The 27046-nt window shown below is 37.1% G+C and overlaps 1 protein-coding gene across 2 annotated transcripts in view; it reads right to left on the bottom strand.

Annotated features, from left to right (window-relative positions):
• pparab (peroxisome proliferator-activated receptor alpha b) overlaps positions 1-25862 on the bottom strand; it is a 40610-nt gene extending 14748 nt beyond the window's left edge. The window contains exons 1-4 of one of the 2 annotated variants that reach the window (XM_056243654.1): positions 25703-25862; positions 12019-12264; positions 9969-10126; positions 3106-3244 (exon numbers count right to left, since the gene is read on the bottom strand). In XM_056243654.1, coding sequence (XP_056099629.1) covers positions 3106-3244; positions 9969-10126; positions 12019-12226 — 505 coding nt within the window. In that variant the 5' untranslated portion in view covers positions 12227-12264; positions 25703-25862. Of the gene's footprint in view, positions 1-3105; positions 3245-9968; positions 10127-12018; positions 12265-19739; positions 19815-25702 lie in introns of those variants that run through there. The other variant, XM_056243655.1, reaches the window with a different exon arrangement.
• Positions 25863-27046: the final 1184 nt, after the last annotated feature.

Below are 27046 nucleotides of genomic sequence, written 5' to 3'. Positions count from 1 at the left end.
GTTTTTGAGACTGTCTTTGGTTCACTGCAGTTTTAAGCAGAAAATATTCAGCAATGCTGTCGACTTTACAAGTTAAAGCATATTAAAAACACCATATAGACATATAAACAACATTAAAAGCTTGATTTTCACCACTGGGGGACTTATATGCTACTTTAAGCTGGTTAGGTGTAATCCTCCAGCGTTTGGAGATAACAGGATGAAAGCAGTGGCGAGGAATGCTGCTGGTTTTAACTTTCACTGGGATGAGCAGGTCTGAAGCACATGCTAAAGTAACCGTCCAACGACACATATGTTTATATCAGCTTACGACGTGAAAGATAAACCACTTTAATAAGGAAAAGAATGGGACAACCGATATCCATTTCTTTAGTCTCTATTCCAACACATTTCATAGTTAGTATTTCTATCAAAAGGACCAAAAAACATAAAATCATTTTTTTTATGATCATTCAACCTAATTTTAGCAGCTAACCTACATCGCTGAGAGGAATGGGGTTAGGGTGATCACGCCTCGCTGTATGTTTTCAAGTGTACACGGTTCGGGTTACGGACTTCGACCATAGCACGATTTCAGCACATGCCTTTGCTGGTCATATAGTCCGTGCAAGACGAGTGGTTCAGCACAGCGGGCCTCATGAAAGATAACCTCTGACTCTACACTGAAAACAATGCAATGCAACAATGCAAGTCAATGCACTGATATCTCAAGGACAAAGACTTGCTCATTTAGTCAAAGATTATCCAGAACGGTAGTGCAACATCACGTTAACCTTGAGGAAGATCATTCAAAGGGACAAGTTTAAAGGGTTAGTTCACCCAAAAATGAAAATGATGTCATTCATGTCGTCCCAAGCCTGTAAGACCTCCGTTCATCTTCAGAACACAGTTTAAGGGTGCTTTCACACCTGGATCGATTTGTTTTGTTCCGGAACAGATCCGAAACAGAATACTTTGTTCCGAATCCATTTAATACGTCACTCTGTTCTAGGGTTGGGTATTGGTTGGGTTTTATCCGATACCAGTACCTACTCGGTATTTTTTAAACGGTTCCCGTGCTTAAACGGTTCTTGAAACGGTACTTAAGAAAACGAAACCGCACACACTTTATCAAAAAATAATACCCTTTTATTTACAGGGCCAAACTGGACACAATATTAACTTAAATCTTTAAACAATATAAATACAAATAATAATAAAACCAATTTAAATAAAAATTCACATTTACATAATATCAAATAAAACAATATTGTATCAAACAATGTAATAATACTGGAGATTAATAGAGATTACTAGCAGGCCGCAGAGCTGCCAACTCTCACGCATTGACCGTGAGACTCACGCAATGGGCTATATGCACGCATAACTTCCGCGTTTGACGCAAGGATGCTCTTGCGTTTCCGGTTGGGGAGATTTAAAGCGGAGGAAAACCGAGGAAACCGGGATTATGGCAGAGTCTTCAAAATTTACTGTCCTCTCGTCTTTGAAACGAAACTTTAATACGTTTAGATGTAATTTTATATATAGTTATGTTTATTTAATATAATAAACACAGAAGCATAAACAAAATGAGGAGTGTCTGTTTTGTCTGTTGTTGTGACTAACGTTTCTTTAGTATAGCAATAGAGTATAAAAACCAATATAAATTCTCGGTATAGCATTGGACTCTACGATCGGCGGAAGTAATCCAGCATCCTTAGACCTTAGAAATACCGCCGTGCATAGAGCCCATAGACCCTTTTCACACGCGCGCCAACATAATATGACGACGTAAGTGCGTCGAGGCGGCGCCCGCGCCATCAGCCAATGAATTGGCTTGATTCTATATGGATTCAGACTATCGGCACACCCAGATGGCGTTCTGACACGTAATTTTACACGTGAAATGCAGCCAAACCTTGCGAGCAAGAGCGCGCATGCGAGACAGAAGAGACTGTGCGTGTGTGCCTAATTAAGTCAGGCACCGAAATCAGGCACCGAAATTGTCGTTCTTATTCGGTCTGGTTACTACCGTATACGTCGGAACCGGTTCCCTATTGGCACCGAGTTTCGGTACCCAACCCTACTCTGTTCACACCACACTGTTGTAAAGCGGTCCAAATCGCGCACCCTTCCAGGGCTTTCCTTACGCCATTACGTCACTACCTCATGCGTGCAGGTCACGCATTCCATTGTGGGACATCGTCATGACAACAGTAGCCTAACACAAAATGAATCGCGGGTTGACTTGGTGCTACCGAAGAGGTGAAATGCCTCATATAGATATTTGGTCGGAAGAACACATCTCCCGGATGTTGGACACTACACACAAGAACACCGAAGTGTACAAGAAGATCAGCTATAAAATGAAAGAGAGGGGTTATGAACGGTCCGTCGAGCAGTGCCGCGCAAAGGCGAAAAAACTCCGATATTGATTTGTTCCGGTTCGTGGGTCGGTTGTGTTCTCACTACAAACGAACCGCTCCAGGGTTCGTATGGAATCGAGCCGAGACCACATCTTCTAGGCGGTCTGTTGTTTTGTTCCGATTCAGAGTGCGATTGTTGTGTTCACATATGACCAAACGAACCGGGCCAAAAGGGAAACGCCCCTTTGTTTCGGAACAACGTCTCCAATCGATCCAGGTGTGAAAGCACCCTAAGATATTTTAGATTTAGTCCAAGATCCACAACAGAACCTGGAGACAATACAATGCTGAATAAAGTCCTAGTTTTTGTTATTTTTGGACCAAAATGTATTTTCGATGCTTCAAAACACTCTAGCTAACCCACTGATGTCACATGGACTACTTTGATGATGTCTTTATTTCCTTTCTGGACAAGGACAGTATACCGTACATACATTTACAATGGAGGGACAGAAAGCTCTCGGACTAAATCTAAAATATCTTAAACTGTGTCCTGAAGATGAACGGAGGTCTGACGGGCTTGGGACGACATGAGAGAGAGTCATTAATGACATCATTTTCATTTTTGGGTGAACTAACCCTTTAATTTAAATGTGTCGTTCCAACCGGCCAGTGTTGCACTGGTTTCCATGAGATGCAATTACCATAAAATTAGGGGTTTTGTTTGCATGTGTTTGAGATGCAAGTTTGTCATACATACCATTGTGGGACATGCCCACAGACAGGCACTTCTGAAAGCGACAGTATTGGCACTTGTTTCGGTTCCTCTTTTGGATCTTACAGCGGCGTTCACACTTATCATACTCCAGTTTGAGGCGAATGGTCCGACGGAAGAAACCCTACAAAGAGGGAGAAACAGAAATCCAGTTTGATTTTAAGGCCACATTGACACATAGCCGGGTATTTGGAGAAACAAATATTTCAATAATAACACATCGTGCACACAATATCGTTTTTAAAAAAGTTCTCATTTACATCAACCCGCATTAATACGCCGTCGAGCGCCATCATTACTCTGCCAAACTGGGCGCTCGCATGACATGAAGCATTTTCTGGCGCATAATGTGACGCTTGAGAACCTAAAACCCCGTTTCTCCCAGTCGACACCGTAGATATCCATAATAAAGGCTAGATGTCTTACGGCGGAGTCTCTATCGTCATCACCGGCGGCCATCTTGTCACAGGCAAGCTTTCTGGCGGGCTCTGATGTAAGATGAGTGATCAGCTCGAACACTAATACTCTTATCTCGTTGAAATCTTGACGGATTTACAAACGGTTTGGTTTCTTACAAACGTTATTAACGAGGCAATAATTCTGGATGATTATTTATTGATACACTTATTATTCATAAGTGTGCAGTGTCATAACTACATCTCTGACGTTTATAACAAACCAAACCAAACGGTAGAAAATTGAGCAAGTTATGGTTTTTTAAAAAGTACACGCACCATTAAAACACAATGTTACGAGTGAGCGAGCTGCCTGTGACAAGATGGCCGCCAGATGCGGACGTCGACCTCCATTGGCCAGCAGCGCGGACGAGACATCTAGCCTTTATTATGGATATCTATGGTTGACACGGCAACATAACCAGCGCTTTCATAAATCTCCACTTTGGCCGGAGTTTTTAGAAATAACCGTTTTCTGTGATAAAAACGGGGTTTTCGTGTAAATGAGAGGCCAAACCGCAGGGAAATATCTGCGTCTTCCCTTCGTGTAAACGGGGCACTAGAAAAACACCAATGGCATATTTTTAAACAGATCAACGTAAGGTCATCGTTAGTTTTAAGTATCCGTCCTGCTCTGTACTGTACACTTTAAAGACGACTCGTTCCATTTGAAGTTCATATCTCTCAATTAAAGCGGGACAGAAAATGATGTACACAATCTAAACCAGGCGCTTCTCCAAATAGGCTGGCAGGACATTCGAAGCCTGTGTTTGTCCTCATTTGTCCTTGGATCCGTCGGGGTTTCCTCTCTTGGAAACACAGCTTCTGCCTTTCAGGCATGGTGACAGAGATTCAAAATAGGAATGAGGTTGATAATCCTACCCATGAGGATCACATCCTTAACATTAGGGGTGAACAGTACGATCATGGTAAGGGAATGCATCAAAATACAGTTATTCTTGCTGGAAAAGCATTGAAAAAAAGGTTTATATATTAAATAACCATGTGGCAATGCCTAGTTTTGGATTATCCAGTGAATTAAATATTTTATAAATGAAAAGACTAAGATTTTTTTCTAAATTAAAATATAGTAAAGAGAGCTGCACAAATACACTACAACGTTTGCACTATTTACAGGTGAAACTCGAAAAATTAGAATATCGTAAGATATGACAGATATGAAAACCCCAAAGTCAAAATTAGAATATTGTGAAAAGGTTTTCATAAGCTGTGAACCATAATCATCAAAATTATAACAAATAAAGGCTTGAAATATCTCACTTTGCATGTAATGAGTCTATATAATATATTAGTTTCACCTTTTAAGTTGAATTACTGAAATAAATGAACTTTTGCACCATATTCTAATTTTTCGAGTTTCACCTGTATGTTGTCATACCACATAATCCTAACTAACATTCATATTCGATCTAGGGCTGTCGGGATTCCTCGATTAAATTCCTCGATAAAATCCTCGATTGCAATTTACTTGTGTCTGCAAAATACCGGAAGCTGCTAATTCTATGGACGAGAATCCATAAACTGCATTATTAGACCGTTTTATAAGGCTGCATGATATACTTAAATCTTTTAAAAGTCATAGTTTTGCACAGTGCTTTTGTGAAATCGCTAAGTCTGTGATTTAGTTAAATGAGTATATGCACCGCGGGTTTCAGAGTGAAGCGCGGCTCTTTAATTATTCACATGCGTGCCGGTTACGTGTAAAACCCATTTTGAGTTGCTTATAACGTTCATCTGGGGAAACAACGTGCATCATTTCTCCAGATTTGTAACGTAAATCACTTATAAACCCTCTGCAACACAGGAGAATACATCAATATATTTCTAAATATGCAAATTGTTGTTTAAAATATTTTTCGGATTACTCGATTAATCGTAAAAACAATCGACCGATTATAAAATGAATCATTAGTGACAGCCTTTTTTTAACATATTTGACGATTAACCTCTTCTGCAACGGCCAGCATCTTCATATAACCCTTTGAAACCTTGATATCAGCGCTTTACTCTCCTCAGTATCCCTGGAAAAAACAAACAGGCCAGATCCGAATGTCGTAAACGCCTCCAAAGCACGAAATCAAGCGGCTTGCACAATCTGGCAAAGCGATGAAGACGACCAGCGGTTTGCCAGCGAGAGCAGAGCCTCACAGTGCAGGCTGGCAGGAAGGGATGGGGTTGTAAAAACTAATGGATGTTGCTTCACACATATTGAGCCATTTTGTCCCTAGAAACACTGTTTCGAAAGGAGGATTACATGGAGAGATACAGAGGGAGATGCAGAGGAAGAGGAGGAGAGGTTGAGGCGAGGACAGAAACGCGGGAGGTGTTGGTCCCGCTGGAAGACGACGTGCTCCGGACCGCATGTTCCTTCACCGGCCAAATCCCGGGCATCTGACGTGACGAGCAGAAGGAGACGCAGGGGATGAGTTATGAAATGAGTGTTATGCCTCTAAAATCTGATTCAACGAGCTACGTTTGTTGTAAAGCACATCAAATAAATTCTATATTAATATTAAAATGCTACAATTTTCAGTCATAATCATTTGTTCACAAACAAGTATTCATTACTTCTGTGAGCTCATTGTTTCTGCCTTAAATTTTACATTGTTTAAATTAATACATTTTTAGCTAACTGTGATTTATATACAGGTGAAACTCGAAAAATTCGAATATCGTGCAAAAGTTCATTTATTTCAGTAATTCAACTTAAAATATCATATAGACTCATTACATGCAAAGTGAGATATTTCAAGCCTTCATTTGTTATAATTGTGATGACTATGGTTTACCGTTCATGAAAACCCAAAATTCAAAATTAGAATATTGTGAAAAGGTTTTCATAAGCTATAAGCCATAATCATCAAAATTATAACAAATAAAGGCTTGAAATATCTCACTTTGCATGTAATGAGTCTATATAATATATTAGTTTCACCTTTTAAGTTGAATTACTGAAATAAGTGAACTTTTGCACGATATTCAAATTTTTCGAGTTTCACCTGTATGTACATTTCTGAAATACAAAAATTAGTTACCTCTGATAACAGATCACTCTAAATTGTAATGTGGACTGTAATGTGCATTTTCTGTAAAGCTGCTTTGAAATGATGTGTGTTGTGAAAGCGCTATACAAATAAATGTGAATTGAATTGAATTGAATATTGGTAATGAGTGCACTTATATCTGAAGGCCATTCACACTAAGGACGATAAAGATATAGTTCTAAAAATTGTTCTAAATATAAAAGAATAGCAGAGTCCGCACCACAACTATAACGATATTGTTGAAATCACGTTTTTTTTCAGCTGATAAACGATAAAAACACTGACAGCCAATCAGAATCCACTTGACTTTAAAGAGCATGAGCATTTAAAGTGGCAGACGACAAAACAGCAGCGCGCTTATAATAAACAGAACATTATTGTCCGCTGATGTGGACGCTAATATAGTTATCGTTCTTGATGTGAACCTGCAAATTCTTTGCAAATCAGCGGCAAATGCAATGTAGTGCAATGTAACGTAACGCAACGCAACGCAACGTAATGTAATGTAATGTAATGTAATGCAATGTAATGTAATGTAATGTAATGTAATGCAATGTCATGTAATGTAATGTAATGTAATGCAATGTAATGTAATGTTATGTAATGTAATGCAATGTAATGTAATGTAATGCAATGCAATGTAATGTAATGTAATGTAATGTAATGTAATGCAATGTAATGCAATGTCATGTAATGTAATGTAATGTAATGTAATGCAATGTAATGTAATGTAATGTAATGCAATGTCATGTAATGTAATGTAATGTAATGTAATGTAATGTAATGTTATGTAATGCAATGTAATGTAATGTAATGCAATGCAATGTAATGTAATGTAATGTAATGTAATGTAATGCAATGTCATGTAATGCAATGTAATGTAATGTAATGTAATGCAATGTCATGTAATGTAATGTAATGTAATGTAATGTAATGCAATGTAATGTAATGTTATGTAATGCAATGTAATGTAATGTAATGCAATGCAATGCAATGTCATGTAATGTAATGTAATGTAATGCAATGTAATGTAATGTTATGTAATGCAATGTAATGTAATGTAATGCAATGCAATGTAATGTAATGTAATGTAATGTAATGCAATGTCATGTAATGTAATGTAATGCAATGTAATGTAATGTTATGTAATGCAATGTCATGTAATTCAATGCAATGCAAAGTAATGCAATGCAAAGTCATGCAAAGTAATGCAATGTAATGCAATAATAATAATAATAATAATGCATTTTATTTCTAACGTGCTTTTCTTAGACTCAAAGCGCTACAATATACAAAAAGAGGAATAACAAGAAATAAGATACAATAAGACAAACACATTCAGTTGCAATAAGCAGCTCTAAAAAGGTTTAAAGAATTCTTACAACCTGAACGGGCCTTAAGAGTGCTTCATTATGAATATCTGAAAAGTTCTTGAAGTTCTATTTTTCTCTCTTTCTAAGCATCATTTCTGATGACATCATAGATCTGCTGAATTCACACTAATGCTGTTTTGACATTTCAGACTTCAATTCTGAAGTTTTCGGAATCATTGATGTATCGGAGAATCATTGTATCTCCCACCTTTAATTAATATGCAATGTAAATATATATTATTAGGTATAATTGTATTGTACTCTCTGGTCCAGAGTGTGAGTCTAATGAAATGCGCTTTACCTGGCGTACGGTTCTTACTCCACAGTGTTTACAAATGAGTATAAATAAGTATAAGCCCGTATGAATGATACACACTGCATCATGACATCACTCAGGCTTTATTTAACCCCTGCTAAAGCATGATGACCTCTGCAGCTGTGGCCCTGTGGCTCGGCTCAAGCGGTCACATGACGTACACAGGACTGGGCGAGGACGCACCTGTTGCCTGTGTTTTAACATCAGGGTCAAGGCCAGATCTTCACAGGCCTACTGTAAGTCGGGTGACACATGCATAAATAGCTTCTTTGCGATCAGAGAGCACTGGAGAGGTGAAGAACGTTATGCAAGTGAGGTGTCAAAATATGCAGAACCATAAAGATGAGCATTATATGGAAATGTCATGAGCGATGCAGGGCATTAGTTATCGGTTTGATCAATATTCGTTAACGATGGCACTGTTAACTGATTTTTAACAATAATAATATTGATTTAATAATAATAGTTAATTAATAAATACATATTATTATTATTATTACTATTAATAGTGGTCAACCGATACAGATTTAAAAAAAATAAAAATATATATATATATATATCTTAGAGAGCGGGGTGACTGATGGCCGATATAAAGCCAATATATTTATAATTAACATTTATGTATATTATATAAATAAATATATATAAAAAGAAAAACTAATCGGCCAATAAAATGCCCAATATTGGCCGATATATCGGCATTGGCGATATAACGGTCGGCCACTAACTATTAATGTATTATAGTATATTTACCCATTACATGTTATGTTTTGATTGATGTGGTTTAATGAATATTGAAAATAAAAAAGATTAAACACAAAAACATACATTCTGCATAGTAGTTATCAGGTAAATATTGTGATAATATGTGAAAACATCCTACTTTGACATCATTGATAAATAATAATAATATAAAAAAAAACGATATATAAATAATAATTATAAAAAAAACTATATATATATATATATATATATAGCACATATTATTTGCAACAAACAACTGGCTCCAGTATTAGTTATAAAATTAAAATAAGAATCGATCTCTGACCCCCCCCAAAAAACTATTTAAAACACTTCAAAATGCTTTAATTTTTTTTTTTTTTTAAATTAGAAGGGTGTTTCTGGCCTTCATACAGCTCTCAGACATTAAAACACATGTAAACACATCTGTGGTAAGAACACGTCCCATCTTTTTTGTTGTTTTTCTGACAGCACTATTATGACTAATGTGTCCAGTCAACAGTTGTTCCTTTAGACACAGATCTGAGGGCGAAACATCCTCCATGACCTTTAGTGAGGCCGGTTTTCTGCTCAGAGCCAATAAGGAGAGTGTGTCCTGGGGCTCGAACAGGCCGAGAAAACGCAGAGGAACATACACTCAGCCAAGCTTACGCTACTCCTACATCATACGTCATGCGTCGGGTCACTCTTCCGCCGGAACTAGACTCGCGTACGGCCGTTACCGGAAGCCAGTGATTATAGTTTATAAAGTTATAAATATGGATATTTTTCTTACAAAAATGCATCGCTGCGCTTCAGAAGTGCCTTTATTAACCTCCTGGAGTAAATAATGGGTTAATTTTTCATTTTTGGGTGAACTAACCCTTTAAAAGGAGAGTTGCACAAACACAGGTCTCACCTTGCAGCCTTCACATGCGTGAACTCCATAGTGGTATCCTGACGCGCGGTCCGAGCACACGCGGCACTCCAGGTTCAGAGAGGTGGAGGTGAACTCTTCTGGTCCCGCCGGGCCACCGTACACACATGATGACGGGCTGGACGCAGGAGTCAGGGCATCTATACGAGTGAGCAAACAAATGTGCACACTTAAAAGTGTTCTAAATCACCATTAGAAAGTCACTCGTTCAACAAAACAAGACAAGACAAGACAAAAAACAAATGTGCACTTAAAAATGATCTATAAGGGAATTATAAAATCAATGTCATTCAATTAGAATAGATTTTTTTTCTTTAAATGACAAAGAAACACTAAAATGAATACAATATATTACAATACAAAATCTATCTATATATCCGTCCACATATACACAACCGAGTTTGGGCTAAGATTTTTTAATCTTTATAAAATAAGTATTTTCTGCTCACCAAGGCTGCATTTATTTGATTAAAACATCAGTAAAATCAGAAATATTGTGAAATATTATTACAATTTAAAATAAGTGTATTCTGTGTGAATATAGAGTAAAGTGTAATTTATTCCTGTGATCAAAGCTGCATTTTCAGCATCATTACTCCAGTCTTCAGTGTCACATGATCCTTCAGAAATCACTCTAATATGATGATCTGATGCTCAAGAAACATTTCTGCTAATTATTAAGTACATACATTATAAGTACATACACACATATACAAAGTTTTGCACTGAAACACCAAAGAGAGTAGTGTGAAATAACTATTAGTCTTCTAATAATCACTAAAATACTTTATGACAAACAAAACATTAAGCCAAAGCCACCTGTTTACCTCCTATCCAACTCACTGCTCTGACTTTCTGCTGATTCATCACACATTTCCATGATGTAATTTCCACATTTCTCATGTATGGTGTTGTGGTGTATGGTATCACTTTTATGTGCGCTGTCTAACTGTTATATGGTGAAACCGCAGGTTATGATTCTGAAACTAATCATTTCTGCCCTTGAGGTTTAAATTTAGGAATGTAAAGTTTGTTCACAGAAATAATACGGATTCCATTGAGCTTCTAGAAGTGCAAACTAGGTCAGACATTCCAGAACCACAAGATTAACCAAAAACTGCAACACAACAAGGTCTAAAAGGTCAAACATGTTAAATGATTCTAGATAATTTGCACATACATGACATCTGATAAATCAATGGAATATGCGCTGAAAGCAATGAAGAAAAACCTTCATTTCCTGCCTGACAGTATATGAAAGTTATTATGCTGCATAATATGTCCACAACATTCTCTATGCAAGTACATGAAGGCAAACATATACTTTAAAACAATTTAACAAGCATTTTTGTTGTTTGCCAATAAAAAAAATCTAAACATCCCATTGTGAGATATGACGATGAAAAAACACTTTCTTTGGGATAATATTGATTGTTTTTATCATATTGGCAAATAGTTTCTCTTAATTTTTTCTCATAAGCATAAGTCTAACTAAATTTAAATGCTAACAATATGTTAGCAAAGCAATAACATCTGCATTTGCATTCTTATGTAGAGTAGTTTCTGGTTTTATTCTTTGCAAATCAGCTGCAAATGTAATGTAATGTAATGTAATGCAATGCAAAGTAATTTAATGTAATGTAATTCAATTCAATTCAATGTAATGTTATGCAATGCAATGCAATGCAATGTAATGTAATGTAATGTAATGTAATGCAATGTAATGTAATGTAATGTAATGTAATGTAATGTAATGTAATGTAATGCAATGTAATGTAATGTAATGCAATGCAAAGTCATGCAAAGTAATGTAATGTAATGTCATGCAATGCAAAGTAATTTAATGTAATGTAATGTAATGTAATGTTATGCAATGTAATGCAATGCAAAGTAATTTAATGTAATGTAATTCAATGCAATGCAATGCAAAGTAATTTAATGTAATGTCATTCAATGCAATGCAATTAAATTGCATGGAAAAGTGTCTTTTCTTAAAAAGTCAGAGTGTATTTGAGTGGCAGCGTCTGGGTACCTAACGCAGTGGAGCTCTCCGATCCGGAGCCCAGACCCGACGACTGGTTCTCGGTCACCTCGAAGCTGCTGAGAGCGTCTTCATCCATGGACTGAGAGATGTCCTGAAGGTCTCCCATTCCCCCGATGAAGTCCCTGCACAACGGGCTGTCCAGCACTGCGTCGTTCAGTGGCGTCGGGGCGCTGTACTGGTTCTCCATGTCTACCATGCTGGCGGACAGGGCCAGAGCGGGAATCACACATCAGCCTGGAGGAACGACAAACACATATTAAAGAAAAGCTATTGTATATATAGATACTGTAACCGGAGCACATGATATATATATATATATAGTTTTATTTCAATAAATGAAAACGACTTTTGATCAGCAATAAAAACAGTCACAGTTTTTTAAACCAGGGTTAGGGTTAATCACAGGTTAATCTCAACATAAATCACAGTTTCGTCTCATTTAATTAAGGTACAACATATAACAGCTTGTCAGATATTAGCCCTGCTAAAAGCTTTACGTTGTCTGCAATGTTTTTATCAGCAGTAATTATGGTTAAGTTCACCCTAAATAGCCTTATCTACACGTCTGTGTTGCGTCTGCCTGACACCGAGAGAAAATCAGAGAGCAACACCAGGCCACAGGAGCTGCAAGCTTTAAGAGACTGTGCAGATACATAATAAATATCCTTAATGCGTTAAGCATTTACTCGCATGCCACTAATATAGGTCTATTTTGAGGTCATGCAAGTTTCCTGAACTCATGACACAATGCAAGTGTTAATAGTTCATCTGAGGGCTAGATCACATGACTTCAGAGCGAGTTTATAAATGACAGGTTCAAAAAAGCACAGCAATGTTGAGAGTTTCACATGAAATTACCATAGTACTTTGAGTTTTTCTAAGCAATGAGATGAAATGGAGAGCAACTTGATTCTCCAGAGAAAAAGACCCAGTAATCTTCAAATGTTGTCTTCTCATCAAGTTAATTTTATCAAGTATACTTTCCGAGTATACTTTATGTAGCATGTATACTAAATGCAATGTACTAGAAGTATGCTTGTGTACTACTTCAATACTTCTTGGGATTAAATTGGCCCACCTTTTTAGTTTATAAAAGTATACTTTTAAGTGTACTTTAAGTGTAACAGTAGTAAACTTTGAGTACACAAACCTTTATCAAACATTTTTTATTTTGTATTGCAACTATACTCTGAACTATAAACTATAAACATGTAAGTTTATTAGATAGTACGTAAACATATGCTGGAGAGTACTACCTCAAAGAAGACAATATGTAAGAAAAAAAAGTATTTAATAGTGAATTTCAGTATCAACTTTTGTTAAACTTTCAATAAATCAGTGTTGACTTGATTTAAAACTAATTAGACACACTTTTTGATTACTAAAAGCTCATTTATAAACATTCAAACTGAATAAATTAAAAAAAAATGGAATTGGGACAGCAATTTAGGAAAAAAATAAAACTGAGTTCATAGGGCCCTAATTCACATGTCATTATAGACGAAGAAACATTCTTTCCATAGTTACATATAATCAAAGTAAGTGCAAAAAAAACCTGTGGCCACTCGCTAAGCCACGCCTTAACAACCAATTCTATTTTGGGGAACTAAACTCAAAGATTTTGTTCAAAATGGAGTGCTTGCATTCTGCAAAGGATATATTGCATACTACTTTTTAAAATTAAAAACTCAATATGCAAACGGTAGCGTGCAAACGTGTGATTTTTAATTTTGCAGCACTCAATAAAGTACAGACTTTAACAGTTGACCATAGAAATGGTAACAAATATGTCAATAGAAAAGATAACTTATATTTTAAGGGATAAATATACGGTTTATGATGGAGTTTGGGGACCTTTCAGATCGTCGGAAAGTTGGAAAGGTGTTGATAGAAGACTAAGAAAAGAGGTGGTATTGAATATCAATGTAAAATACTGAGAAAAACAACAAAAAAAACTTTTTTTGTGTTGTTGTTTTCTGTTACATGGAAATGTGTATGTATGTGTTTAGTTAAAATGTAATAAAAAAAAAGTCAAAATAAATAAAAATATAGCTTTTTTCTATTTATACTCATAAACCACAGAGGGCTTTGAACACCAATTAAAAGAAAATGTAAAAAATGACCAGGCGACCAATCAGCCGCAGTAGAATAAATACTTCGCCGCTCCACGATTTTGTGAGGCTCATGCAATTAAACAAAGGTCCTGTATGTAATGCGAGCTTGTTGAATGTGTGCGGCTCCATGTTTAACACCTACTCGCTCCTGTGATGACAACACTGCATCGCCCTCAGCCAGAACACACTGTTCCCTGTTCACTCGTCTCAGCCGGACACACACCGGCGCAGGAGACGGAGAGAGGGCAGCCAGTGGTCACAGTCACAGACCACGGGCCAAACGCCAGGGCATTTCCAACACGCCACCACAAGTACATGTGTACGGTATTTATCAGGCTGGACAGTACAACCATATGGCATGTGGATCGAGTTTTGGTTTGGATAATTAACCGAAACGTACGCTCCTCCTCGTGTCAATTCTGGAATCTACCGAAAGCTTTGGAAAATACGTTATTTATGTTGAGTAAATACTGTCAAGTCAAATTTATTTATAGTGCTTTTCACAATACACATTATTTCAAACTAGCTTTACAGAAAATCATGATGTTAATGTTCATCTTAATATCTCTTAATAACCCTTATAATCGCATTTATAGAGCTGGATGATAATATTGTTTACATTTTGCAATGATACAAGCATTAATGAGATACATGTTATACTGTACGTACGCGGATAAAGTTCTTCTTATACATTCTTATATATCCAACTTTGTATAAAGAGCTGGCCGATAATATAGTTCAATCAGACTGTTTATCCTAAAAAATGTGGGTCAAAAATGACAGATTTAAAAAAAAAATGAAATTATTGTACTATATTGTAGTTCGTTTATGTTTTTTATTTAATATTTTGTACTTTTAGGGGATTTTTTTTTACTAAATTATATTTATGCTGTAGTCATAATACATTTATTGACTTTTTGAGCATGGACCTGAAAACTAAATTTCCAACTTAAATCTTGAATGTTTTGGAGCACAGACTTAAAGCTGCTGTAGGTAACTTTTGAAAAAATGTATTTGCTAAAACTGTCATTATGTCCTGACAGTAGAATATGAGACAGATAATCTGTGTAAAAATCAAGCTCCTCTGGCTCCTCCCAGTGGTCCTATTGCCATTTGGAAGAAATACACGCTCCCGGTCAGAAACAACCAATCAGAGCCAGGAGGAATGTCTTAGCAGTGTCAATCACGCTCGTGTACGCGCTGACACACCCCTCTCTTGCACAGCGCGAGCCGTCGTTCAAACTCAAGATTGCCGGCGTGCTGCAGCTGTGCTTATGACGGAGAAACAACCTAAACTGCCAATTCTGACGCCTGCTCATAAAACAAAGAGGTAAAAGGAAAAAGACTGATGACGATAAACAAGCGAAAAAGAAAGGATTACACAGAGCCCATTGACTCGGTGTCAAAACTCTTGCCGCATAACATGTAGATAAAATGTCACGCACTCTGCTAAGCAACAATTGAAACCTGCTAATTCACTGGCTTGTCATGTTGCTGAAATAATGTACTAGCACACCTTATCTAGCATTATATATCGCTAGAATAATTACTTACATACTGTAACGTTAGTTACCGTTATATTAACGTTATCTTACTAGCTATTTATAACTTATAGAAAGAGTGCAACGTTATAAAGTTACATGTAGGCTATTGGAAAATACATAATGATTTGAGGACCAAGTTTGTAGTCAAAGTATGGGCAGGCCATAGTCAATGTAAAGCATATTATTGACGTTTAGTCCCTATTAGTGAATGTGCCATATAACTTCTAATCCGCGATTATCGGTGGCCCTGTTTACTAGCCTGCGCGTTCACGACAGGCTCCGCTGTGGAGGGAGGGCTGTAGCGCAGCAGAGAGCAAGGGGGTGGGACCTGTAAGTTGTGCTTGTTCAAATTTTCAGTCAACGTTTTCTCAAAACTCCCTACTGCAGCTTTAAGTTTGGTCTCTTTTTGAAGATGACACTTGACATATTATTCCTGAAGTGAAAAAAGTTATAAAATTTTACTTTTATTGTTATGAGAAATGCAGAAAAAATATAATTTTACATTTTTATATGAAATATATGTTTCCAAAACACATTTTACTCTAAAACTGTGAGAAAATCAAAGCCACAAATTTAAATAAGCTGTGTACCAAATTTAAGGTTAATATCTCAAAAAATGAGCTTTCAGTAAGATTTTGTTTGGGCGCAGTACCAAACGCTTCCACTAGATGAAATTCGCATATATATCTATTATATATGACTGCAATTTGCATATATATGTGTGAATACTTTGCCACCACCTAAGTCTAGAGTAACAGTATACACCAAGCTCTTTTATTTCCCAAGATCAAAGAAATATCCTGTTTTTAAATTATATTACCTTAAGAATCTGATGCTTTACTGAGCAAACACAATATAATTAACAACAAATGAAGTTCATCATAAGGTTAGAGCTATGACCAACAAATATGAGGAGTAATGGATTAGTTATTAGCTTCGGGACAGAGTCTTGGACGGCCAAGGACGATCTGAGTGAATCAATGACAACTCCTGCAACAGCATTATAATAAGAGTGGATTAAAACCGAGATATAGGGCGGCCCGGACAGCACTTACAGTCTGTTTGAATGAAGTGTCCTGAAAGTCATCAATGCTTGAAATCTATCATAAATATAAATATATCAGCAAAACAATAAAAAAAACACAACAAATGAGCTCATTCCCACTAGAATTATAGTCAGAACAGCATGTGCAAAACCACAACAAAACCACACCTTCCTCTTGAGTTTATACATGTGATCTGATGTTTGTGTGTCTTTACACATGGAAAGTACTCATAGTCCAGCAGGGTTCAGTGGCAAATGCTTCACGCGCCTGGCGCTCGTGTCTTGTTTCAAGTTGCAATTCAACACACAATGTGACCTAAATTGTGGGTTGGGGGTGGATGAGGGGCCAACGCAACAAAACCGACACCAAAACCCGGTGACATCAGGATGGCACACTTCTCACGGTAACATTATCACAGTAACATTAAGGCCGCAGGACATCAGCGTGTGGGAGCGAAACAATCTGAAAGCCACAAGTCATTCTTTAACAGTTTAAAGTGCTAAAATGACTGGGAAAGTGCTTTCATTTGAGTGGAATCCGGTCACATAATATTTGAAATCATTGAATCAGTTGAAATGACTAAACAGCTCTTAATCTGGTTGTGGTCAGTGACGGATCAGTGGACGTTCAGCGTTCGACTTTAAGGGCAAGAGGTCAGCCATAAAAGTATGAATCTAATATAAAAAAAAGAAACCTAAGCTGAAAGTACAAACAAAGACATAGAATAAAACTAAATTTAAACTATAGCAACCCTGCTTTGCAGAAAAGCATTCGTCTAATATGTAATGTAAATGTGTATGTAAATTTCTAATGGCCTATTTTTACATAAAACTTGGTGCAACACATCTTGATATATTTTGCTATATTTGGACGTCAACATATAATCAAAATAGGCATTATTTACTTTCTAAAAAATGCCTAATGCTCTAAAGTTGTGGTGTTGAAAAACATAATTGTTCAGGAAACTAAACAGTTTACCTGACCACTTTTATTATGAACTTAAAAAACACTCAAACTATGAGAAGTGACACAACGGAACGGCCAAAAAATGTCCGTTTTAATGTGTATAGCTTAAAGCAAATGGTGCTCTACACAGGGTGAATTCAAAGACACATCTTTACCAAGCAAAGCACGCTAATTAAAAATATCAAAACTAAATCTGCTAAGATTTGAAAAGCAAAAAATATACACAGACTTTCCAAAATGACCCAAAACGGTTTTTTTCACTGTGCAATTGCTAAAACAAATCTACACTATACCTGAAAATTAGTTTTAAAAAAATACATGTATCAGTAAAAGGACTGGTCTCAGTTTATCTCCAAATACAACAACTTCCCCTCTAAAACAACTTGCAATCTGCATATATGGGGAAAGTAATATCCACAGAATCCACCCAGCAACCGCACAGCAACTGCCCAGCCAATGCCCAGCAACTGCCCAGCATCCACCCAGCAACCACCCAGCTAATGCCCAGTTAATGCCCAGCAACTGCCCAGCATCCACCCAGCAACCACCCAGCAACCACCCAGCTAATGCCCAGTTAATGCCCAGCTACTGCGCAGCATCCACCCAGCAACCACCCAGCTAATGCCCAGTTAATGCCCAGCAACTGCGCAGCATCCACCCAGCAACCACCCAGCTAATGCCCAGTTAATCCCCAGCAACTGCGCAGCATCCACCCAGCAACCACCCAGCTAATGCCCAGTTAATGCCCAGCAACTGCGCAGCATCCACCCAGCAACCACCCAGCTAATGCCCAGTTAATCCCCAGCAACTGCGCAGCATCCACCCAGCAACCACCCAGCAACCACCCAGCAACCACCCAGCCAATGCCTAGCATCCACCCAGCAACCACCCAGCAACTGCCCAGCATCCACCCAGCAACCACCCAGCAACCACCCAGCATCCACCCAGCAACCACCTAGCATCCACCCAGCCAATGCCTAGCATCCACCCAGCAACCACCCAGCAACCGCCCAGTAACCACCCAGCAACCACCTAGCATCCACCCAGCCAATGCCCAGCAACCATCCAGCAACCACCTAGCATCCACCTAGCCAATGCCCAGCATCCAGCCAGCAACCACCCAGCAACCGCCCAGTAACCACCCAGCAACCATCCAGCAACCACCTAGCAACCACCCAGCCAATGCCCAGCATCCACCAGCGACCACTAAGAACACCCTAGCAACTACATAGCAACAGCCAGGCATTGTGGTGGAAAGTTTTGCATGCGCAATTAGTAATTTCTCGTCGACTTTGTGCAGTGCTCAACACCTCGTTTACTGGGTAAAACTGAAAGTTACATGCGTAAATTCGACCGTGTGGTTGTAGCAAGCTTGTTTTACAGCGCCTGCAGGCCTCAGCAGAGAGCCCTGGCTCATTAACTCACAATCTCTCCTGAGCTGCTTACGGCTTGTCTGTCTCTGACATGATCATTTAGTGTGATGGCCGTTTAGAGTCCTCATCAGACGGACTTAAGCAGCGAACACAACTTCAGTATTGTCTGTCAGGACAGAAGCTTCTGAGATTGAAACTGCAGTGAGACAACAGTAGATCAGGTCAAAGCGCAGGAAATGACACGTTTAAAACTGCTCTGTGTTGTTGGCTTAAGCTGAAACTCCCCTTGGGGATCAATTAAGTCAGTCTGTCTTTCCGTCTGTCACTGGGTTTAGAGATACCTGCCTTTCCTGAGTAAACCAAAATGTGGTTTTGTATTTCAACAGGTCTCTTCAAACCCAACGTGCTGATGTTGCAATAAATACGTAAAGTATATACATGCGTGGCTATGTTTAAACAAAGTATGTATGAAAACAGCTGAGGGAGGAAGAAGCCGTCTGTGTACACTTTCACACACAAAAAAAACAGCACGCAAAAACTGCATTCGTGCATGCATATACGTGCATTAAATTGGTAAATGCAGAATTTGCAGGAAAAAGTGTCAGATAAAGGGATACAAATTATCATCATTTCACCCTCATGTTGTTTCAAACCCATTTGACTTACTTTCTTCAACGGAACACAAAAGGAGATGTTTGGCAGAATGTCCAAGATTCAGTTTTCAAAAGTGCATTGTAATATGTAAAAGAAAAAGAAAAAATCATTAAAAAATATATCCTAACTGACCCCGAACCTCTGAACAGTAGTGTACTGTACATGTTCTACTTAAAAAGTCACTGAGACGCTGATGTTAACATTTACAGAGACACAGACAGGTGGTTAGGATTGAAAAACTAGTCAGCCCGACCTGAAAATCCTGTTTTAGGAAAATAAACAGCGGGGGAACAGAGCGAGCAAGAACATTCCCATTCTCTTACTGAATAACGCAAAAAAAAAAAGGGTCTGATTAGACGTGTCAGATTCCAAACGGTAGAACACAAGTCAGACAAACACCCTCGAGACAAGGAGAGATGAGCATTTTGCTTATGATTTTGAGAGCAAGAAAACATTGCAGAGAGAGGCGGACAGAAGAAGCAGAACATGTTCTGACATGAGAGGAAATTCGTGATGATAATTACTTAAAACTAAAGACACTCAATCATGTAACGGTACTAATGGAGGCCGATTTGGTTTTCCTTGTTCCTTGTGGCTTTTCTGAAATACTTGTTTCTGATTGGTCAAACATGGCCTTCTGCGGCCAAATATTTGAGCATGTTTACTGCTAAACTATCCATTAGCCCAGGCTGTTTTTTGTATGACTTTGCTTTCTCTTTCCTCTCAACATAATAAAAAAAATTCACATCCATTTATTTATTTGATAAGTGGCTGTGCAATACGCAGGTAATTTACAGTCAGATGATCATTTTGCACAATAAAACTCCTTCTGGGTAATACAAGCTTTGCGTTTATTTTGCGTTTATGACCGTCTGACTTATTATCTGTTACATGTTTGACACTGTGAGAGGTATTAAATAATCCTGGCTAGTCAGGTTTTGAGTTTCACACGGTACATTTGTAAACCCTTGGTTAATCTTCTTATTTGCATGTCTATGCAATTAAAACAGTAATGGTTTAAAACATCGTAGGTCTCTGCACATTCAAACTAGCGCTATTAGGTTACTTCAAATGTGAATATGGTTGGGAATCGAAAATTGATTCCAGCTCAGGAATCAGAAACTTGTTATAAAATTAAAATTTCGATTACATTTATCGATTCCTATGTGCACATTTTAATGTGGTTTTTTAAACCATTCAAGCCAAATAAGATGCGAAAGAAAACTCAATTCTGTACACGAATACTGAATTGAGTTCTCTTTCACGTTTTCTTGAGCTTGAAAAGAGAAATACACACAACATTAAGTCCAAATATCCTCGTAAACACAGTCGGTTGAGTGTTGAGTTAATGTAGACAGTTGAGAAAGAAAGCTCAGGTGTAACAGTATACTGGATCAGTGCATCAGGTCTTAAAGTGACAGCAGCCTAATAAACCTGTGTCATTACTGTTAGTCAAAGAACATAGGAAAAAGAAAATCACTCACTGATCTTGACTGAATAACTTTTGTAACTTTAATACGGATTAATATCGAAAGAAAACTATGCAGTGTTATTTTACAATAGAGATCAATTTCTGAACTTTGTTCAGTTTATTTATTTGTGCTATTGCTAATTTGCTTATTTGTTCTGATTGTATTACTGACTGTTTACTTGTCTTTAATAATGTTTGAAATTTATATTAGTTATTCTATTTTATTAGTTTGTTTTCGGGCTGCTGATTATTTTTGTTCATGGTATTCAGAATAAATATTTTTGACATCGAAATGTTTGACTTTTTTTAACCATATTGCAATCAAAACTGGGAATCGATAATAATTGGAATCAATAAGCAGAATTGGAATCACTAAAATGTAAACGATACTCAATCCTACATGCGGGAGATTAAAAATGCCATGGAATTGTGTTGCATGGAAAACAACTTAGGAACGTGTAAATAATTACATTTTTTAACAACTATTACTTTAACATGGGAAAAGATAATTTTTTGTAAATATACTTAGCAAAGATTAAACACTAAAATACTCCACAGATGTCATGATAGATAAAGCTGAAACCTACGGCAAAATAAAGGTCAACACAACTAAGAAAACACAAAGCAAACTCCATGACCCTCGCAGAACGTCCAGTTATGTAAGTTTATGGGGGGTTGGTGCTTCAAGCAGTGTGTCTGCTTTAGATATTTAAACACTGGCCCCGCAGCAATAACAGGACAGTCTGGTTTGTGTCCAGGGGTCTGTTGTATTAGCCAAGCAATGCAAGTTACAATTTAACCAATGTGTAACAGAAATTACAAAAGTTGGAATTACCGCAATTACGAGTTTCCGATTTGCTGAACTATCGAACTTGTCGAACTAGTACTGGTTAACAGAGAGCTTAGGACTTTCTAGAACTTTCTACAAATGGAGAAACCAAATATGACAACCTGATGATCCACCAATAGAAAACCACAACCATCCAATCAATTCCCCACAGACAAAATCAAGCTCCGCCCACATTTGTTCTTGTTTGAGAAGCCGTTTCACTCGGATATACATGAAAATAGAATAGAAAAAAAGAGAGAATAGAAAAAAAAAAGAAATATGACAACCTGTCACTGACTTGAGATTCACCAATAGCAAACCACAACCATCCAATCAATTCCCCACAGACAAAATCAAGCTCCGCCCACATTTGTTCTTGTTTGAGAAGCCGTTTCACTCGGATATACATGAAAATAGAAAAGAAAAAAAAAGAAAATAGAAAAAAAAAAGAAATATGACAACCTGTCACTAACTTGAGATCCACCAATAGCAAACCACAACCATCGAATCAATTCCCCGCAGACAAAATCAAGCTCCGCCCACATTTGTTCTTGTTTGAAAAGCCGTTTCACTCGGATATACATGAAAATAAAATAAAAAATACTATCGCAATCGTTTTATGCTGACTTTAATAAAACATAAAAGAATAGTCCAAATGACAAAAGTAAAGTCACATGATGAGATGTGACAGACACAAGTCATTATCTGGTGAAAAAAATAGTTTTTCTTGTTAAGATTTAAAAAATGTAAAATTCGTCTATCATATGACTTTGAGACGAATATAGTGCATGAGTTATTCTGTATAGACAAACTACTGTTGTGAAGTCCTAATTAAATAGCAACCTGAAGAACTGGTAGTGCAAACCTCCCAGCAAATTATGTAACATCAGTTATTATAAAAAGAGATGGAAAAACCCAGATGGCATTTATGTAGCTGGTAAATCTGAGACAGGTACTGCAAGACTAGGTCAAATTACAGAGAGTCATGGCACTGCATGCTGCAACACACAGTCTGTATGCGAGAACCCGTGTCCAGCAACATGCCCGTATCTGCTGACAGGACTAGTTTCACTGTCAAAACAGCTGAAATATTTGAGTTTATTGGGACTCCACAGCAGTTTTATCCCTGAACGCAATGCTTGTGCTTGTCACAGTAGAGCAGGAACCAATAAAACAGGTGGACAAATGGATGAAGATGCTCAGATTGTGGCCAATAATAGCTATTACTAGAGTAAACATCACTATTACACTTACTCATACTTTGGATTTGGATAAGAAAAATCCCACTTACACCGAACAAAGGATCCGAGACACATATCATAGCGACTATTTCTAAACTCTAATGAATCAGTCCAGCCGGTTTCACAAAGATAGACTTTGACTATGGCTTAGATATAGTAGATAGTCAGACTTCAGATAGACATCTAAATCAGACCGTTGCACAAAGCACTTAAGACTCTGACTGTCTTAAGTAGGACTACACTGCAATGCATTCTGGGTAAAATAAGACACTTTTCAAAACAAAAAACATGGCGGATCGAGTAACCGTATTCAACCACTCAGTGCATTTCTGTTTATCCCAGCGGGAGATATGTGTGTGTTGGAGGAGTATAAAAGTTACAAGGACAAGATTTTACTTGGGAAATTTAGCGGAGAATGTAGTAACAAGAAGAAATGTTTAATTTGGAAAAAGATTGCTACAACAGTTAATCCGACCGTTGAGCGGAGCATTACAGACGTACAGAAAAGATACAAAAACATGGTACAAGATGGCAAAAAATAATATTTAAGAGGAAATATCCAAAAACGGGAGGAGGACCCCAAGAGAAACTTAAAGACACCGCTGAAATGGTGATGGATATATGGTAACTAAGGGCCATTTTCTTTCTTTTGGCTGTTTGTAGTGATTGTTACTGCTGGTTGCCAAGGTAACAGAGTCTTAAGTTAGCCTGGGGGAAAGATGTCTAATGTTTTTGGTCTAAATTAAGTCAGTCTTTATTTTTGTGAAACAGTCTAACTTGCATTAGACTAGTTTATGATCAAATTTTAGACTTGTTTAACACTGTAGACCGGTCTAAAATAGCTTTGTGAAACCGGCCCCAGAGGTATTCTAAGATGGCCATTTACCACATAATAAACTCTTTATTGCAGCTCTGCAAACACATTAAAAGCATAAGCAATCTGTCTGATAACACTGCGACCATCTTTATCGTGTTGAATATTTAAAGAAGGCACCCTTAACATCGCAGATGTGCTGTGGGAGAGCAGTTTACAGTAAATTACAGCAGAAAAACAGCGCAGTAAACGCAGATTAGAGGATGCCTGCGGGACGCTGAGGAGGTCTTGTAAATGCTCAGCTAGCTGATGATACGACACAAAGAGGTCACCATAGGATTAAAGGACGGTATTAACCACTAAATTATCATGCAGTGTGTCTGACATGATGTAACTGGACCTTAACAAAAAGTACTGTGGTGATACCATAGACAAACAGTCTTTCATTTCTGTGTTACAATCATTTCAATTATCACAGAAGCACTGGAATAAAAGTTCGGATATGAACACCTTTTGAAAGTAACTTGACGCTTCAAATTGAGTAGGTGGCGACAAGTGACTGTTAAAAATGTTGAATTGTCCGATTGTCATTGAATCATTCATTTAAAAGACTCATTCAAAAACACTGATTCGTCCAGTAATGATCGCTAATCTTTATGAGTGAGTCATTGAATCATTCACTCAACCCGATTTAAATAATAATAATAATGACCTCAGATTAATTAAATATATTTTTTAACAAACTGCAGAATTTAACATTTTGTCAGAACCTCTAGTAAATGACGTTATTTTGTTTAGTTGTCTGTTCAGAATCGTGCAGCTCAACGCCAAGGTAGTTAAAACACATGAGCTACAAAACAATATAACAAGTTAACTGCACTTAAAATAGCCAACATAGTTTTTATGCAAATGTATAATTTTTTTTTTTTTTTAGATTAACCTAGAAATTTAAACAAAGCCTGATTTACATACTTTTCTTGTTTTCACTAATATTAATGATAAGAATAATTACTAATATTAATAATGTCATATAAAAATGTTTATAGTGGGTTTAAGTTTACAGTTAGGGTTTACTATGGAATTAACCAATTAAAAATCCACAATTCCAGACACAGATTAACACTCAAACAGTGTCATAAGAAAGTAGCAGTAACTGCACCTGTGATTATATATATATATATATATATATATATATATATTACATATTATATTATGTAACTTTCACAACAAGAGCAAAAATCTCTGCTCTTCTCAAATCTAAAATGCATGATGTCAACAAAACGATCTGATATGCTCAGATAAGCGTTGGAAAAGCATTGCTGTATGATTTATGAACAGACAAATATACTGTCAATATCTAATAAAACTAATATACAGTAACATAGCAAGAGTAACTACAATAGAACAAAACAGAACATGACTGAACATAATCGAATAAAGCAAAGCAGAATAGAACAGAACAGAATACAATAGAACAGAACAGAACAGAATAGAATAGAATAGAATAGAAAAGAATAGAATAGAATAGAATAGAATAGAATAGAATAGAATAGAATAGAATAGAATAGAATAGAATAGAAGTGCTCTCTTTTCACTTCACACAACAACACTGACTCTGACCTTTAGCTGCCGCAGTCAGTGCTCGTCGAACATCGCGTCTCGAGGCGTCAATGAGCCTGTAATGGTGCTGTCAGGGCGATCACTGCAGCATAATATCATTTATAATAATTCATATAAACACATAACCTCCGCCGAGTCCTGTCGCGCGCCTCCGCCGCTGTCAAACTACAGCTGCAGGTCTCGCGCGCCTCCCGGAAACGGCGTCATGACGCACAGATGATCATGCAGACGTACAGACACACCCCCCGACACACCTCAGCGCTCGGCCAATCAGAGCCCAGGACGGCCCCTAACTGGAGCACTGATGGAGGAGCGTGGTGTGGATGATGGCCACTGGCCAGTACACGATGCGATTGTCTGAATGGTTGGACTGGGTTCAGGGGACATTGCTGCATGTCTGTCGACTACATACAGTAACATTCAGTGCAGATACTCTATCATCTCGACATCATGCTGTAAACTTAAACAATGACAGAATCAATGCAATGTATGTAGGCTATCAAAAGTTTGAAAACATTACTATTTTTAATTAATTTTTGTAAGAAGACTCTGATGCTCATCAAGGCTGCATTTATTTGATAAAAAAAATACAGAAAAAACTGTAATATTGTGAAATATTATTACAATTCAAAATAACGTTTTTATATTTTAATATACTTTCAAGTATAATTTATTCCTGATCAAAGCTGGATTTTTAGCATCATTACTCCAGTCTTCACATGATCCTTCAGATCAGAACTCATTCTAATATACTGATTTATTATCAATGTTGAAAACAGTAATATACTTTTTTAGAACCTGCTGTGATAGGCTACTTTTTTCAGGATTGTTTGATGAATAAAAAGTTATGTAAAAAAAAAAAGAACAGCGTTTATTAAAATATAAATCTTTTGTAACAATATACACTACCATTCCAAAGTTTGTGGTCAGTCATTTCTTTTCTTTAAAAAAAAGAAAAGAATTTTATTCAGCAAGGATGTGTTAAATTGAAAAAAAGTGATAATAAAGATTCATATTTTGAATAAATGCTGTTCTTCTTCACTTTATTTAATCAAAGAATCCTGAAAAAAAAGTATCACAAAAAAATATTAAGCTGTTTCCAATGTTGATAATAAATCAGCATATTAAAATGATTTCTGAAGGATCATGTGACACATTTTAAAGTATATTACAACAGAAAACACACGCACACACACATTTTTTATTCTATATCATTATTACATTCTTTTTCAATTCAAAATGAAAAACATCTTGGGATGAGGCAAGCCGGCAGGTTGGCAGAGAGCAGCGTTTAATCCGACTTAAAAACTCTTTCCATTGCAAAAGCACTTTGAGGAGAGACAC

Source organism: Rhinichthys klamathensis, unplaced genomic scaffold, assembly GCF_029890125.1.
Source record: "Rhinichthys klamathensis goyatoka isolate OS25496 unplaced genomic scaffold, OSU_Roscu_1.1 h1tg000820l_1, whole genome shotgun sequence".
NCBI lineage: Eukaryota > Metazoa > Chordata > Actinopteri > Cypriniformes > Leuciscidae > Rhinichthys > Rhinichthys klamathensis.
Note: the sequence above shows the minus strand (reverse complement) of the source record. Positions and strands in the feature narration are given on the sequence as shown.